The 13,273-nt window shown below is 42.0% G+C and overlaps 4 protein-coding genes across 4 annotated transcripts in view; 2 read left to right on the top strand and 2 right to left on the bottom strand.

Annotated features, from left to right (window-relative positions):
• Window positions 1-1,080: 1,080 nt before the first annotated feature.
• On the top strand, window positions 1,081-3,370 carry hypk (huntingtin interacting protein K). Its single transcript, XM_079339780.1, has 4 exons — window positions 1,081-1,303; window positions 2,485-2,540; window positions 2,948-2,999; window positions 3,137-3,370. The coding sequence occupies exons 1-4, from the start codon at window positions 1,142-1,144 to the stop codon at window positions 3,230-3,232; spliced, it is 366 nt and encodes a 121-aa protein (XP_079195906.1). The 5' UTR covers window positions 1,081-1,141; the 3' UTR covers window positions 3,233-3,370.
• A 40-nt stretch (window positions 3,371-3,410) lies between these two features.
• On the bottom strand, window positions 3,411-7,552 carry mfap1 (microfibril associated protein 1). The gene is made up of 8 exons (XM_079339779.1): window positions 7,324-7,552; window positions 6,087-6,306; window positions 5,865-6,006; window positions 5,600-5,787; window positions 5,218-5,487; window positions 4,962-5,121; window positions 4,097-4,186; window positions 3,411-3,961 (listed from the first exon to the last, which is right to left on the bottom strand). Exons 1-8 carry the CDS (start codon window positions 7,403-7,405, stop codon window positions 3,782-3,784), a joined length of 1,332 nt encoding a protein of 443 aa, XP_079195905.1. The 5' UTR covers window positions 7,406-7,552; the 3' UTR covers window positions 3,411-3,781.
• A 707-nt stretch (window positions 7,553-8,259) lies between these two features.
• On the bottom strand, window positions 8,260-10,798 carry hddc3 (HD domain containing 3). Its single transcript, XM_079340149.1, has 4 exons — window positions 10,666-10,798; window positions 9,257-9,312; window positions 8,934-9,174; window positions 8,260-8,485 (listed from the first exon to the last, which is right to left on the bottom strand). Exons 1-4 carry the CDS (start codon window positions 10,775-10,777, stop codon window positions 8,355-8,357), a joined length of 540 nt encoding a protein of 179 aa, XP_079196275.1. The 5' UTR covers window positions 10,778-10,798; the 3' UTR covers window positions 8,260-8,354.
• Window positions 10,799-10,853: 55 nt separating this feature from the next.
• Window positions 10,854-13,273, top strand: part of vps33b (VPS33B late endosome and lysosome associated) — a gene marked incomplete at its 3' end in the record, with an annotated part of 3,724 nt that continues 1,304 nt past the window's right edge. The window contains exons 1-9 of the mRNA XM_079340335.1: window positions 10,854-10,944; window positions 11,254-11,380; window positions 12,041-12,121; window positions 12,222-12,283; window positions 12,383-12,432; window positions 12,600-12,667; window positions 12,754-12,799; window positions 12,877-12,971; window positions 13,112-13,264. Coding sequence (XP_079196461.1) covers window positions 11,285-11,380; window positions 12,041-12,121; window positions 12,222-12,283; window positions 12,383-12,432; window positions 12,600-12,667; window positions 12,754-12,799; window positions 12,877-12,971; window positions 13,112-13,264 — 651 coding nt within the window. The 5' untranslated portion in view covers window positions 10,854-10,944; window positions 11,254-11,284. The remainder of the gene's footprint in view (window positions 10,945-11,253; window positions 11,381-12,040; window positions 12,122-12,221; window positions 12,284-12,382; window positions 12,433-12,599; window positions 12,668-12,753; window positions 12,800-12,876; window positions 12,972-13,111; window positions 13,265-13,273) is intronic.

The following is a 13,273-nucleotide window of genomic DNA, read 5'->3' as shown; positions in this document are numbered from 1 at the left end:
ATACACATGTGACATGACATTCATTGTTCTTTTCATTTAATTTTATTTATTCAAACGAATATATATGTACATTTTTTATTGTTTTCTTGTGTGAATACTCTGTTCTGTACACATGATTCAAAATAAACTTCAAACAAGGCAGCAGTCTAAGCTGGAGGGAGTGTATGGTGACTCTGTGATGGAGGAAGAGAGAGAGAGAGAGGAAACGAACACATTTACACAGTTATCACAACAGCAGGAAAACCTTTTTTTTTTTTTCATGTCTATTTCAAAGACGACTCACCATTTTCTGTGAGGGACAACAGACAGAGTTTTTTTTATGTTGGTTGATTTCTTTTACTCAATTACCAAACGCTGCAGGCTAATGTCTGAATGTTGCAGATGTTTTTGAAAATTGCATGCAGTCTCTTGTACGCTGTCTAACGTGTAATAACTTTTTAGGCAAGTATGTAAATTGACACTGTATTAAAGTTATACAGTGTGCAGATGTTTTGCTTGGAAGTTTTTATGGAAAAAAAGCAGTTTTCAAAGTACATTAAAAAAAAATCGACATTAGCAAATAAATAAACCAGCAGCCTGTTGAAATGCCCTGTGGATTTTGAGGTGGCCAATAGGATTTTCAAGGGGGGCCCATGACACCTCTATGGACACTCCCCTGCTTATACACAAAGCATAACATTCCCAACAGAAAAAAACCTGGAAAGAGTGAAAAATATCAGAAAAACTGGAAATGTTGTAAACTGGAACAGAAGTCTTTACTGTCAAACAGTTTATTCTGTAATACTCCTTCTTACATGGACCATCTGTGTTTCTGCTCTTTTTAATTCTATAAATTTTGATTATAAAATATGAAGTTAAAAAGCATGTTTTTTTATGACGTGAAATTTATTTGTATTTAATATATTTTGAAGTAAAAAAAAAGTTCATAGAATATAAATATATAATAATATGCATATGTATATGATTTAATTATATAATTAAATGTATATAAATATACAAATATTAAAAAATTAAATTATTTTCTGAAATTAAAATTTCGGAACTCTTATTTTATCAGATCGTTTCCGGTCGTCCTCTTGGTTCTCCTCCGTCCTCCGTCCGACGGAACCTTTCTTTCAGTTCCGGCATCACTGGAGCAAACATGGCGGCTGAGGGAGACGTCGATTTGGACCTAGAAGCCGATGAAAACTGCACCGGGAAACCGGCGGAAAAGCCCCGTAAGCATGACAGCGGGGCCGCCGACCTGGAGAGAGTCACGGACTACGCGGAGGAGAAAGAAATCTCCAGCTCGGACTTAGAAACGGTGAGAACTCCGCGCTCGCGCTGATGTGAAACATGCGGCCGCCATGACTCCATCCGGTGTGATAATGCCAGGGATGCATTTCTTGACACAACACCTAAACAAAACTAACACGATTAATCCCATAAATAAGTCTTCAGACTTCATACCGGTGTATTAAATATTACGGATGACACTTCAGGCGTTTTATTGAACAATTAAAGATCAATAAAGTTGCTTTTTCGGTTTAAATCATTGAATATTAGAAGAAAAGTTTTTCACTACAAGAACAAACAAATTGTCGAATAGACATCTAAAAAAAATAATAAAATATTAAACCATTTTTATTATTAAACAGAAAGCTCTCTGTGTTTTTAAATTTAATTATTCTTTTCCTTTCAACGTTACGTTTACATTTTATTTATATCTTTTTAAACTCATTTTATTTAATGTCAATACGAAGAATTTGTATTCTGTCTTTTCTTTTGTGAAGCACTTTAGGCTGCATGCTTTCTGTATGAAAGTTGCCCTATAAATAAAGTATATAGATATTTTCCACCATTTGAAAACATTTATTACGGTAAATAAAACTGGATGTTATTTATTACTGCTACTAAATAAGCTAAATAAATCCTTTTTTTCCTTTTTCTGCATGTAGGTGATGAGCGTGTTAATGGTGTGAAAGTTTGATTATTAAAGTGTCTCCTTCCAACAGATGGAGGGAACATATGCTGACATTGTGATCGTTTCAAACTGTCTTTGGTCACTTTGTTTTTTTTCTTCTTCGAGAGAATGAATGAAAGGAGACGTAGGTCAGATTCAAACCCGGGTCACCCGTTTCTAGGACTACAGCCTCGCTTCGGTGCATGGTGGCGTGTAGAGTAACCTCCTGGCGTCGTGAATTATGAGGCATAAACCGACGTCAGTAGCTGACATGTGTACACTTATTACACGCCTGTACATTTTCAGAGGATTTTATTTTTTCTTGGGAAGAGGAAGTCAGCTGTTTGACAAACTGATCTGTCTCTGTTTGAAATGCAGTATTCCTATTTGAACACGTTAAACATCTCATCATTTAAAGAGTCTCTTGTTACTTCAGCTCACATGTTTTTTGTTTGTTAAATCCACTGTCGGACTTCCTCTGTGGATAAATAATTCAGCTGTGTTTGAGTCTGTGTTGATGAAATCTATTTCCCCCCCTTCAGGCGATGTCGGTGATTGGAGACAGACGATCACGAGAACAGAAAGCCAAACAAGAAAGGTGAGCTCACTCTCAGCCCGTCGGACACGTTCGGGGTTAAAGCAGCTTCGTCTCTTCTCAGGACTTGTTTGAGGTGTTTTAGCCTCCGGGGGGGCGCTGGTCATCTCAGCCCCTCCGTGTGGAGCATTGGCACCGATCGTCGACGGGATCAGGATGATCTTCATTTATTCATTATTTGGATCACGGTCTGCATGTTTCTTGCTGCAGACGTAAACTGCTAATCAGCTTGTTGCTCCTCTGTGGACATTTTTCTTAAAAACTTTGTGACTCTGCTCCAGAAGTTTTGAACTCAACCTGGAGATTTGCTCCACATTTAAAGCAGGAAGTGATTCGTGACCTGATCTGATGCCTTCATGAACACGCTGAGAATCTGCTCCTGAGCTCACTGTGTGCTGTTTCGCTTTCAGAGAGAAAGAGCTGGCCAAAGTGACCATCAAGAAAGAGGACGTCGAGCTGATTGTAAGTCCTTTTATCTGACTCTCAAACATGAGCAGACGGATGGCAGAACTTCTAGAAAGGTGTCGTTGACGGTTTGTGAAGCTTGGTGATAATCTGCTCTAACGTGACGTTCCTCTGTGGCGCTCTGTCCCGTGCAGATGTCAGAGATGGAGATTTCAAGGGCGGTGGCCGAGCGCAGCTTGCGGGAACACATGGGGAACGTGGTGGAGGCTCTGGTGGCTCTGACCAACTGAACAGAAAGTGGAGCCGGACTCATGAGGACTGAACCAAACCCCAAAGTGAAGCTTGTCGTTATCTGATCTTTGCCAGAATCTTCTTTTTTTTTTTTTTTTTTTTTTTTAAATAAACGTTAAATGTTCTCTACAGCTTCATTTCTCGTTGCTTTTGTTGTCGTTCAAAGGAGGGAAAACGTTTGAAAATACACATTTATTCACAAAAAATGAAGCGACAACACCACATTAGGCTTCGACAAAGACTGAGGGGGAAATAATGAAGGACGTCTGCAGATTTAAAGTTATCGTTTGACGGCAGCTCAACGCTTTAAGGGACATAAACGCTTCATATTTACAGCCATTATCCCACATTAAAGTCATTCTGTCAACATCTCATTTAAAAGCAGCTGCATCCGGGAAGTTTTAATTCTCATCAAAAAGAAGGAAACATGAAATGAAACACCTTCCAGGTAGATAAAATAAAAGGTTAACGTGGTGGAATCAGAGTCTTTGTCGCTCAGCGGGATGCAGCGCGCGCGCTCTGTACAGTCTTTGAATCCGCCTCACGTCTTAAGTCTTCCTCTTCTTCACGGTGGGCCGGTCGAACACGTCCCTCACGCCCGCCGCCTTCTGCTTGAAGAACTTGCTGTTCTGAGCGCTCTCCTGCGCCCAGGCCGAGTCGAACGACGTGGTGTCCTGATCCACCAGGTGGGTGTACTTAGTGCGTCCGGATCGACCAAAGTTTTTGACCTGAGGGAAAAAAACAACAACAAAAACACGACAGGTTAACGGAGCGATATGCAAGCCTGACACCTGGTGTTTTAAATCAGTACTGCAGGCTAAATTAAAAACAGGGAGGATCTCAGGTGAGTGAAGGCCGCTGACCTGCATGACTTTGGGTAAGATGGTTTTGTTGAAGTGATCCTCCAGAGTGGGAGCGCTGAAATCTCTCTTGTACACGTCGTCCTCCTCGTCCTGAAACACAAACCAGGAAGACACTTTAAACACCGTGTTACATCATCAACAGGTCAAACGAGGTTCTGTTAGCTGCATCAGCTCACTCAGACACACTGCAGAGAAAAACACCAGGAGAAACTGTGCCGACAAATATCAGACCTTTCTGTTTTCTAGAAGTTTGAAAAAACCTGAAAACTTAAAACCACTCAAAAAGGCTCTCGACGTTCTTACAAACCTAATTTATCAACATCACTCCACACGAGGGTTGCAAAACTTTCCCTTTGTGGGAATTATCAGGAATAAAAATTTAGAAACCTGAAGGTTGGCCCCGAACAGGGAACTGAAATATTTTTTTTTCATGCAAGTACACTTGAACCTGCTCTTCTTCAAATCACACAATGCACAGATGATTTCTAGAACACTGGACCAAGTTCAGCTCGAGGACGACATGAAGGGAAGTAAGTTTGGAAGATATTATGGGGAAACAGATTTTAAAAAATTTGATGCAAATCTGTTAAAATGTTTTTTTTAAATTCTATTATTTCACATGGATGTCTGCTAAATGTTTACGTTGATGCTTGGACACGATACAGTTTGATTAAACTCTCATTCATTGTCATGGAAAAGTTTCCAATTTGGAATATTTTAATATTTCCAATATTCCGAAGCTGGAAGTTTCCAGGAAACTTTCCAGCCCTGATCCAGACTAAGACGTGAAGCTTTTCATTCAGTAAATAAGAAGAGGCAGAAAAGGTTCAAATCCCCGCGTCACGCCACAGACGTCGACTCTCACCATGAAGAAGGCTCCTCTGTGGTAATACTTCTGCAGGAACTTGTATTTCCCTTTGGATGCTTTGTTGGTGACCACTTTGCCGCTGTTCCTCAGCTCGGCTCTGCGCTCCTCCTCCGTCAAGTTGTGGAATCTCTCGATCTCGGCCTTCTCCTTCTCCATGCTGAGGAGCACAAAGCCGGTTAGCACCGTCCTCACACACACACACACACACACACACACATTACATCACTTTAAATGTGAACGTGTGTTGACTTACGCTTCTCGGGCCTCTCTGTCCCTCTTGATGCGTTTCAGCTCTCGGACTTTCCACGCCTCGTACTCCTCCTCCTCGTTCTCCCCGTCCGTGTCCAGGCCGTCCAGAGCGGCCAGCGTGCGCCGGTTCTCCTCAAACTCCTTCTTGGCCTCCTCCTCCACGATCTTCAGGGTGTAGCGCCGCCGCTCCTCCACCTGCTTCTTGGCCTCGATCTCCAGCTCTCTCTGTTTCAGCTCCTCTGCCTCGCGCTCCGCCACCGTGACTCTGTCCTTCCTGCGGGGCGAATCCAAAAGAGACAGGGACAGAAATGAGCGCCTCGCAGAGAAGACATCAAAGACAGGCGGAATGAGCTTTCAGAAGCGTGTCGCTCGTTTTTAATCCGTACTTGCGAATGAAGACCGGTTTGAGTCGCGGTTCTGCTTCATCCTCGCTGTCGGTGTATTCTTCATATTCAGATTCGGACTCCGACTCCTCCCCCGACTTTCCTTCCTCCTCCACCTCCATCACCTCCATCTCCTCGTTCTTGCGTTCGACGGCTCGCTGACGCATCATCGATCGTCTGCGCTCGATTTCCTGCGACAAAAAAGAATCACGTTCAAAGCTTTCCTCGACGTAACCGGCAGAGAACTTCTCAAAGCACAGATACCAACCTCATCGTCCACTTCTTCCTCCTCCTCCTCCTCCTCTTCCTCGCTGCTCTCCTCTCGCTCCGGGTGCCACGTGCCTTCATCCGAGTCTTCGCTGCTCTCCGCGACAACTTCGGGCTCTGCGATCTGTCTGTGCCGGGCGAGCCTGCGGACGGACACAAGAGAAATCCATCAGACAAAGATCGAACTCCCAACGGGGATCAAATCTTCTGCACGCCGTCGTACCTCTCCTCCACGTCCTCGGAGACGCGGTTGAGCAGACGTTTGAGACGCGGGTCGGAGACGACATCCTCCTCCTCCGCCTCCAGCTCCGCCTCCAGCTCCTTCCCCTTCTTCACAAACTGGAAGTCCTCCTCCTCCTCGTCCGACGACTCCATGGGCGCATAGTCGGGACGTTTACCCGACACGTACCTCTTCACCTTCACCTTCTCCATGGAGAGCTCGCCTGAGACGTGCACACACACACGCACGCACGCACACACACACACACCTGTTGAGACTACGAGCCATCGTTATCCAGCTTCTACGTCTCTGGATGCAGCGTGCAGGTCACACGAGCTGACACATGAACAAGGGCTCCAGTGTTAGGAAGACTAATCCGTCGTTCAACACTAAACTGCTCCTTTCCAGTGCATGAAATCAAACAAAGTCAGGTTTATGCACGGGGACAAAATAAATAAGTGAGTAAAAGACTCTGAAGAGTCCAACACATCTCGATCATTACCGACTTAAACTCATGATTGAATCTCAAAGTCTTAAAATCCTCCAACCCTTCAAATCCACGCTGTGAACTTTATCTACCGTCTTTTTGTTTTCTTTCTTTCCTTACATCTTACACCGCGCCCCCCCTAAAGCCTTTTATGATATTATACTGGTCTTCATGCACGAGTCCACTTCAGTATGTTTGATATCAGGTCTCACTTCGCTCACTTTATTCTTTATTCATATAACATTAATATATATTTAATCTATTGTTCGATTATCAACATTGTGACTTTATTATTTAATATCTGCCTACCTACACATAGCTCTTTATGTATTATTTAACATATTATATATAACTATTATATATTCTATATAAGACAGGTTTATTATATGCATAATTATAATATATGTATTCATGAAATATAATTTATTATTTGTATATTTGTCTTCATGTGTTCAGAGGTCAGTACTCTGTTGAACTTGTGGAGTGAAAATAATCTTATGTGGAAACCCAATCATTAGAATAAAATACCTTTATTTATTATTTAAACATTACAAACACGTGATTATTAATAAACAGTGAGGAGAGATAAGCTGATATTATCTTCTCACTGTTGTTACTAAACCAGCACAGAGAAGTAAAATCTGTTGTTGTTAATTGAGGATGTTTATTTATGTTTTTATTCTTATTTTTATTTGTAACAGTTAGCTTAGCTTAGCTTAGCTTAGCATGCTAGCCTCCTGCTCGGTCTCTCACCTTTGTCGTTCCGGACCGGGACGGCTCCGGCCGTGGACTGGATCGGAGGCAGCTTCATGTTGAGGGCTTCACGACTCGACATGACTGCCTGGTCGGTGGTTTTTATTAAACAACGATTTAAAAAAATAGTTTTCTACTTCAGAACAACCGCAGCTCGTCTTCTACTTTGAGGATAGCGGAAGTTCTTCTTCTTCGTGTCTTTTGAGCTTTACTAGCGGATTGGTGGATTTCCGCCCCCTGCTGGAGGGGAGTGCGTCTCTCTTACCTTCCACTTCTCTATTAATCTTTTCTGTTTTATTAGGGGGGGTTTAACAAATAAATGACACCTTATTAGATGTACCAAGCATGACTCACAGGGAGGAAGAGGGGCTTTAACAATCAGATGTTTTCATAAATTATTTACTCTATTTGTTTTCTATCTTTTAAAAGTAAATATGTTTACAGGAGTTTTTTTAATTAAGTAGAGGACAAGGGTTAGGTTTAAATAAGCTTATACTTCATCCTGCTCCTTTACAGACATTATGGCTTCATATTAATATTGTTGACTCGAAAAACATCAATTAAAAAAATAAAATAAAATAAAATAAATATATATATATATATATATATATATGTATATATTGTTGACTCGATTTGTTGTTGTTGATTTGTTGCTTACTTTATTGTGCTACTTGCACATGTTCAAAATAGATGGAGAGTGGATTTAATCCTTCTGAAGGATGTTAATTCCCAAAAGCATAAACAAAACAGTAAATAATTTCTATCTGACTTTATAAACACACAACAGTTAAAGCGCAGTGAGGAGAAAATTCCGGGATGAAGAAAAGAAGTGTGAGGTGTACACTAGCTCCCCCTGGTGGCTCATCATTACTACAAAACACTTTCAACTAACTAAACCATCATACACAAAATTAATCAAGGATCACAACACGCATATATGAACAATTATTTATTTAAATAATTTAGAGTACAAATCATAGACTGTGCAGGTTCGAATGAATCATGTTGCTTGACGTGTTAGCGTCGTGTTATCAGAGATGGACGCCTCTCTGTTTGAACAGCTGATCCAGCTTATTCTCCAGAGCCAAGTTGGTTCCTTTCAGACCTTTCACCACCTCCGAGGACCACATGAAATACTCCTGAACCCGCTCGGCTGTCCAACCTGCCACACACAGAGAGAAGGGATCGGCACAGTGAAGGAGGCATGTGGAGGACCGGTACCTACCGGCCAATTTAAACCTTGTTTAAAGTTCAGTCAGTCTATCATAGTTTTAGACGACTTCTAACATCTTAACACTTCAACAAACATCACCAGTTACTGAGACAGATCGACACAGCGAGCTGCTTATTTATGATCAGGTCTTTATCAATCTTCTTCTAAATCGTATTGGAGGAGTTTTGGATTGCTTTGAGGTCGAGGAGGGGATGAACCCTTGTGGCCAAAATATTTTAAAAAACACTTTTACCACACGGGACAAAACGTGTGAGCGAAACGATGTGATGGTTAAATCTGAGTGTTAAATGCCATTAATTTTTAACCACATTAATAACTTTGTAATGTCAACACCGGATGAGCGAGCGACAGTGAAGAGTGCAGAGACAGTTCTGACCGACAGGCGTGCAGCGGTTCAGGTCCCTCAGGTTGTACAGTTTATCAGCCAGTTTGACCAGTTTGGCCTGGCGGCTGCAGTGGGCCGCGTGTTCCACCTGCTGACGCTTCCTCTCCTGTTTGGGGAGACTTTTGTCATCCGTCACCTCCTGAACGATTCGAGCCACGACCGGCCCGAACTTTGCTTCCAGCTCTGCGGGCGAAGTGTCCGTGTCCTCCACGGTGTCGTGAAGCAGAGCGGCCTGTAACACAGAGAGAGGAGATACACAGACGGAGAAGGACAGGGAAGCACGTACGCGACAGTGAGACTCTACTTCAACATACCTGCAAGACCTCGACGTCTGTGATGCCTCCTTCATGGCTGAGGATTCTGGCGACTCCTTAAAGCATGCACGCACACACAAACACACACAGCTGTGAGTAGCCTATCAGAGGAGGCGCTCTCATTGTTTTCAGTTGCTGCATTAAGTGAAAGATAAGGTGAGAAAACAGATTCAGTGACAGAAATGTTCGATGTTAACAAGTATGTCAGAAATATTTACGATTTTAGAAACACATTTCAACTCACTCTTTAATATTCTTTAAAACAACATTCTAAATAAAGCCAGGCCGATAATATCGGTCGATATTGGCTCGTCTGGTGATGTTTGGTATAACGGCTAATTTTATCGCAGATATGTGGCGATATTACTCAATTTATTCACCAGTCAAAACGCCTTTAATTTGAGTACCGCTGTCTTACACCTTTGTTTCAACAAATATAATTTACCTTTGAGTCATTTTCATTTAATTAAATTAACATTACTCCAACCAACATTTTGAATGTGAGGAATCCTGTTTGCTCATTAACTTCATAGACAAATAAAATGTGGAAACATTTGACAGTTTCAAATCGTTTTTCTTGTTTTTTGTGCGCACATCCAGGAAACAGGTGCAGGGCGAGAAAAGTAAAGACTGCAGAAAAAAAGGAAGTGTTCCGCACACAGATGTTCAGATCACATGGGCAGTTTTATTTAAAAATGTGTATGTGTCACATGCTCACACAGATGTGCAGTGAAATGTAAGGCAATACAATTAACACCAAAGAATTACTGTTCAAAATATTTTCAATAAAATGTAGATATATTTAAGAATTAAAAGATAAATACAGTTTTAGATTATTTATTATTCTAAAAACGAAAAGAATCTGATCTATAATTTCATGATATAAAAAAAGCACCAGCAGACCTCTCTTATTTTCCAGTCAGAAGCAACACAACTGAGGTTGTAAAAGTTTAAGATCCTATTTTTTAAAATATTTTTCCACTGTTGTTATTTTATTATTGCTAGATTTATTTATGATACATGTATTCAATGTTTTTATTTGATTTTTTCTTCTCCCCTTCTTTCTTCCTGCCCCCAACAAATAAAGACTCAAACAAACAATCTCATGTGAGCTGTTCTGTAGTTTACTGTGTTTACTTCACTGTACAGCACTTTGGTCAGCTGTGGTTGTTTTAAAGTACCAAACAAATAAAGTTGGATTGGATTTGAACATTAAAAAAAAACATTTAAATAGAAAAGAACCGAAACTTTGAATAAAACTAAAAACAATTCAGACACATTTTTAACCAAGAAGAAACTCTGTGTTGTCTGTATAAATAAGTTTAAGATTAGTTTGTGTTTCGATTTAAACGTCGATTTAAGTTTTACGAGCAACACGTGAACGCATCACATGAACGTAAAGTACGCACCGATTGGATGATTAATGTACGGCGTCTCTTCCGGGTCTTTACGTCTTTGTTCTCGATGTTTCTCTGCGGCGAAGTGAACTGTCTCCAACAATAACACCGAGTCTGAACTCATGATGGAGCTAAACTAACCCGACAGAATAAAACAAACAGCGTGTTGTGTTGACTGTCACCGACAACCAACTCCGCTCTGTCAGTGTAGTGGTCCGTTTCTGTTTTACGTCCGGTGAGAAACAGCTGCTCACGGAATCATCAGTTCCGCGTATTTAACTCCGGAAGCAGGTAGCCTATATTCTCTGCTAAATCCCTCCCATTGTTTCTTACAATTTAAAAAATATTCAACGCCTGATTTTTAAGAAATATAACCATAGTTTGTGTACATATTTTCTAATCAGTGTTAAGATTTCCTAGTTGGCCTAGTGTGGTGTGCAGGGTGTGTTTTTAGCACACAAGCTGAACCAGCCAGTAGATCAAAACAACAGCAAAAGGATTTTCCTCTTGTGTTTTATTTGCATGCAGCTGTGACAGTTTTTGTTTCTTTCCCACAGTCACGACCTTATAAAACCTATTTGTTTGGGGATTTTTCCACAGTGGGTGAGTTTGGTCCTGGTTGTGGCTCAGGATGGCTCAGGGTGCCAGGAGAGACTCCCCGGAGCTACCGGACTTCTCTCTGCTGAAGAGGCTGGCCAGAGATCAGCTCATTTACCTGCTGGAACAGGTACGACAAAGACTACTATTACACATCTGCTTTGTGTGCTAAAGGGAAGCAGCTGTTGCAAAGCAGATGTTGCACTACAGCAGATATGAGTCCAGTAGTCCACAACCTTGTTTATCTATCTATCTATCTTTTTTAACTTGCGACCCCAGACATCCAAACAAGTACAGCTTTTTTTTTTTTTAATCATGTGATGGTTTTAGCGCTGTGCTACAAGTAAACATTCATGGTCGACCACATTTAGACTCTTTTGTGTTTGTTATTGTGGAGCGAGGAAGAAAAGGCTGCTGGTGGCACATTTCTGCACAGTGGATGGATTTCTGTTTTTGGATGAAATCTTGCAGCCCCTCTCTCCGGTGTCTCCCGATCCTCCAGGGGTCCCAGCCCCCGACTCTGGGAACTTCTGACCTAGGGGCTGGACATTTAACAAAACTAATTTGAGAAAAAAAACTGAAAAAAGTCAGATATCATCCAAACCCTACTTTCATAATAACAGAGTTCTTCTCTTTCCTCTAGTCCACGAGTGCTGTGCTTCAAACTTTGAGAGTTCAGAGCTTTGAACAAACGTCTTCACTTCGTAAAAGCTCATTTTAAAAACTAGAAAGCTGTTTGTGATGTGAACACTAAAGAAACGGGGTTTCTCCTCCTCGTCTCGTCTCACAGCTGCCGGGGAAGAAGGACCTCTTCATCGAGGCTGACTTGATGAGCCCGCTGGATCGCATTGCTAACGTGTCAACGCTCAAGGTGAACCTCACCGGCTCTCTCCTTTTGACTCCTCAGACTGAGAAACTACAGAGAACGTTCATGGTTATTTTCTTTCATTTATTGTTTTCTTGTTTTACAGCAACACGAAGTCGACAAACTCTACAAAGTGGAATACAAACCTATCGTCAGCACCTCAGACCAGTGAGCCCCCCCACACACATACACACACACACACACACACACACACACACAGTGACACCAGGTGTGTGTGTGTGACGAGGTGTCATTGCTCTCTTTCAGGCTGTGCTTTCTGATCCGGCCAAGGATACAAACTGTGAAATGGATATGTGGTAAGAACTGTGACGAGATGTCTTTGTTACCTGAAGGCTGAAAACACGTTAAACTATAGATTATTAACTCAACCAGCAACCATCCACTTCCCTATGTTCCCTATAATTTCTTGCGTACTTTAAGCAGCTTCACTTTATATTTAGTGTTGTATTCTTTGCTGTTTCAGATGTGGCCAATGCAGACAGAGCAGCAGGAAGACTGAGACGATACAAGCTCATCTTCACCCCTCAGAAGGTCGGTGTTTGTTCTGTTGTCTTCATGATCACTGCTCTGTTTGTTTAGGCCGCATTAATCCCCTTCCTCCCTTTGGTTGTTTTCAGTTTTACGCGTGTGAGGCGGTGCTGGAGGAGCAGGGCCTCTTCGGTGGTGAGCGTCTTTTTAGTCTCTTCAGTCGTGTTCGTTCGGAGAAATATATATATATATTTTTTTTTATGTGCCAACAGACGTGACCACTGACGAATGGTCTTTCTACCTTCTTCCTCTGGACGAGGACATCATCAGTTTGGAGCTGCCAGAGTTCTTCAGAGACAACTTCCTGGTAAGTAATAAACAGGTGTGTGTCAGTCCTGTGAAACAAACAGGAGTCATCGCACAGTCATGAACATGATCATATTGATGATCGTGGATGGATGACTCAGTTTGTCCACACATATCAGTGAGGTGGTTTTCATGTCTCAGGCAGGGGACCAGCGGTGGGTGAGGACGGCTGGCAGCGCCCTGCACCTCCTTCACTCTCTGTACGGGCCCTTCTCCAAAGTCTACGGGATCGGCCGGTGTTCCAAGGTGCAGTATGAGCAGAGAGCGACACGCAGCTCAAGCTTCAGATCCCCTGTGCTGCAT

Source organism: Symphodus melops (genome assembly GCF_947650265.1).
Source record: "Symphodus melops genome assembly, chromosome: 3".
Classification (NCBI taxonomy): domain Eukaryota; kingdom Metazoa; phylum Chordata; class Actinopteri; order Labriformes; family Labridae; genus Symphodus; species Symphodus melops.
The sequence above is the reverse complement of the archived record's forward strand: the minus strand, read 5'-3'. Positions and strand labels throughout refer to the sequence as shown.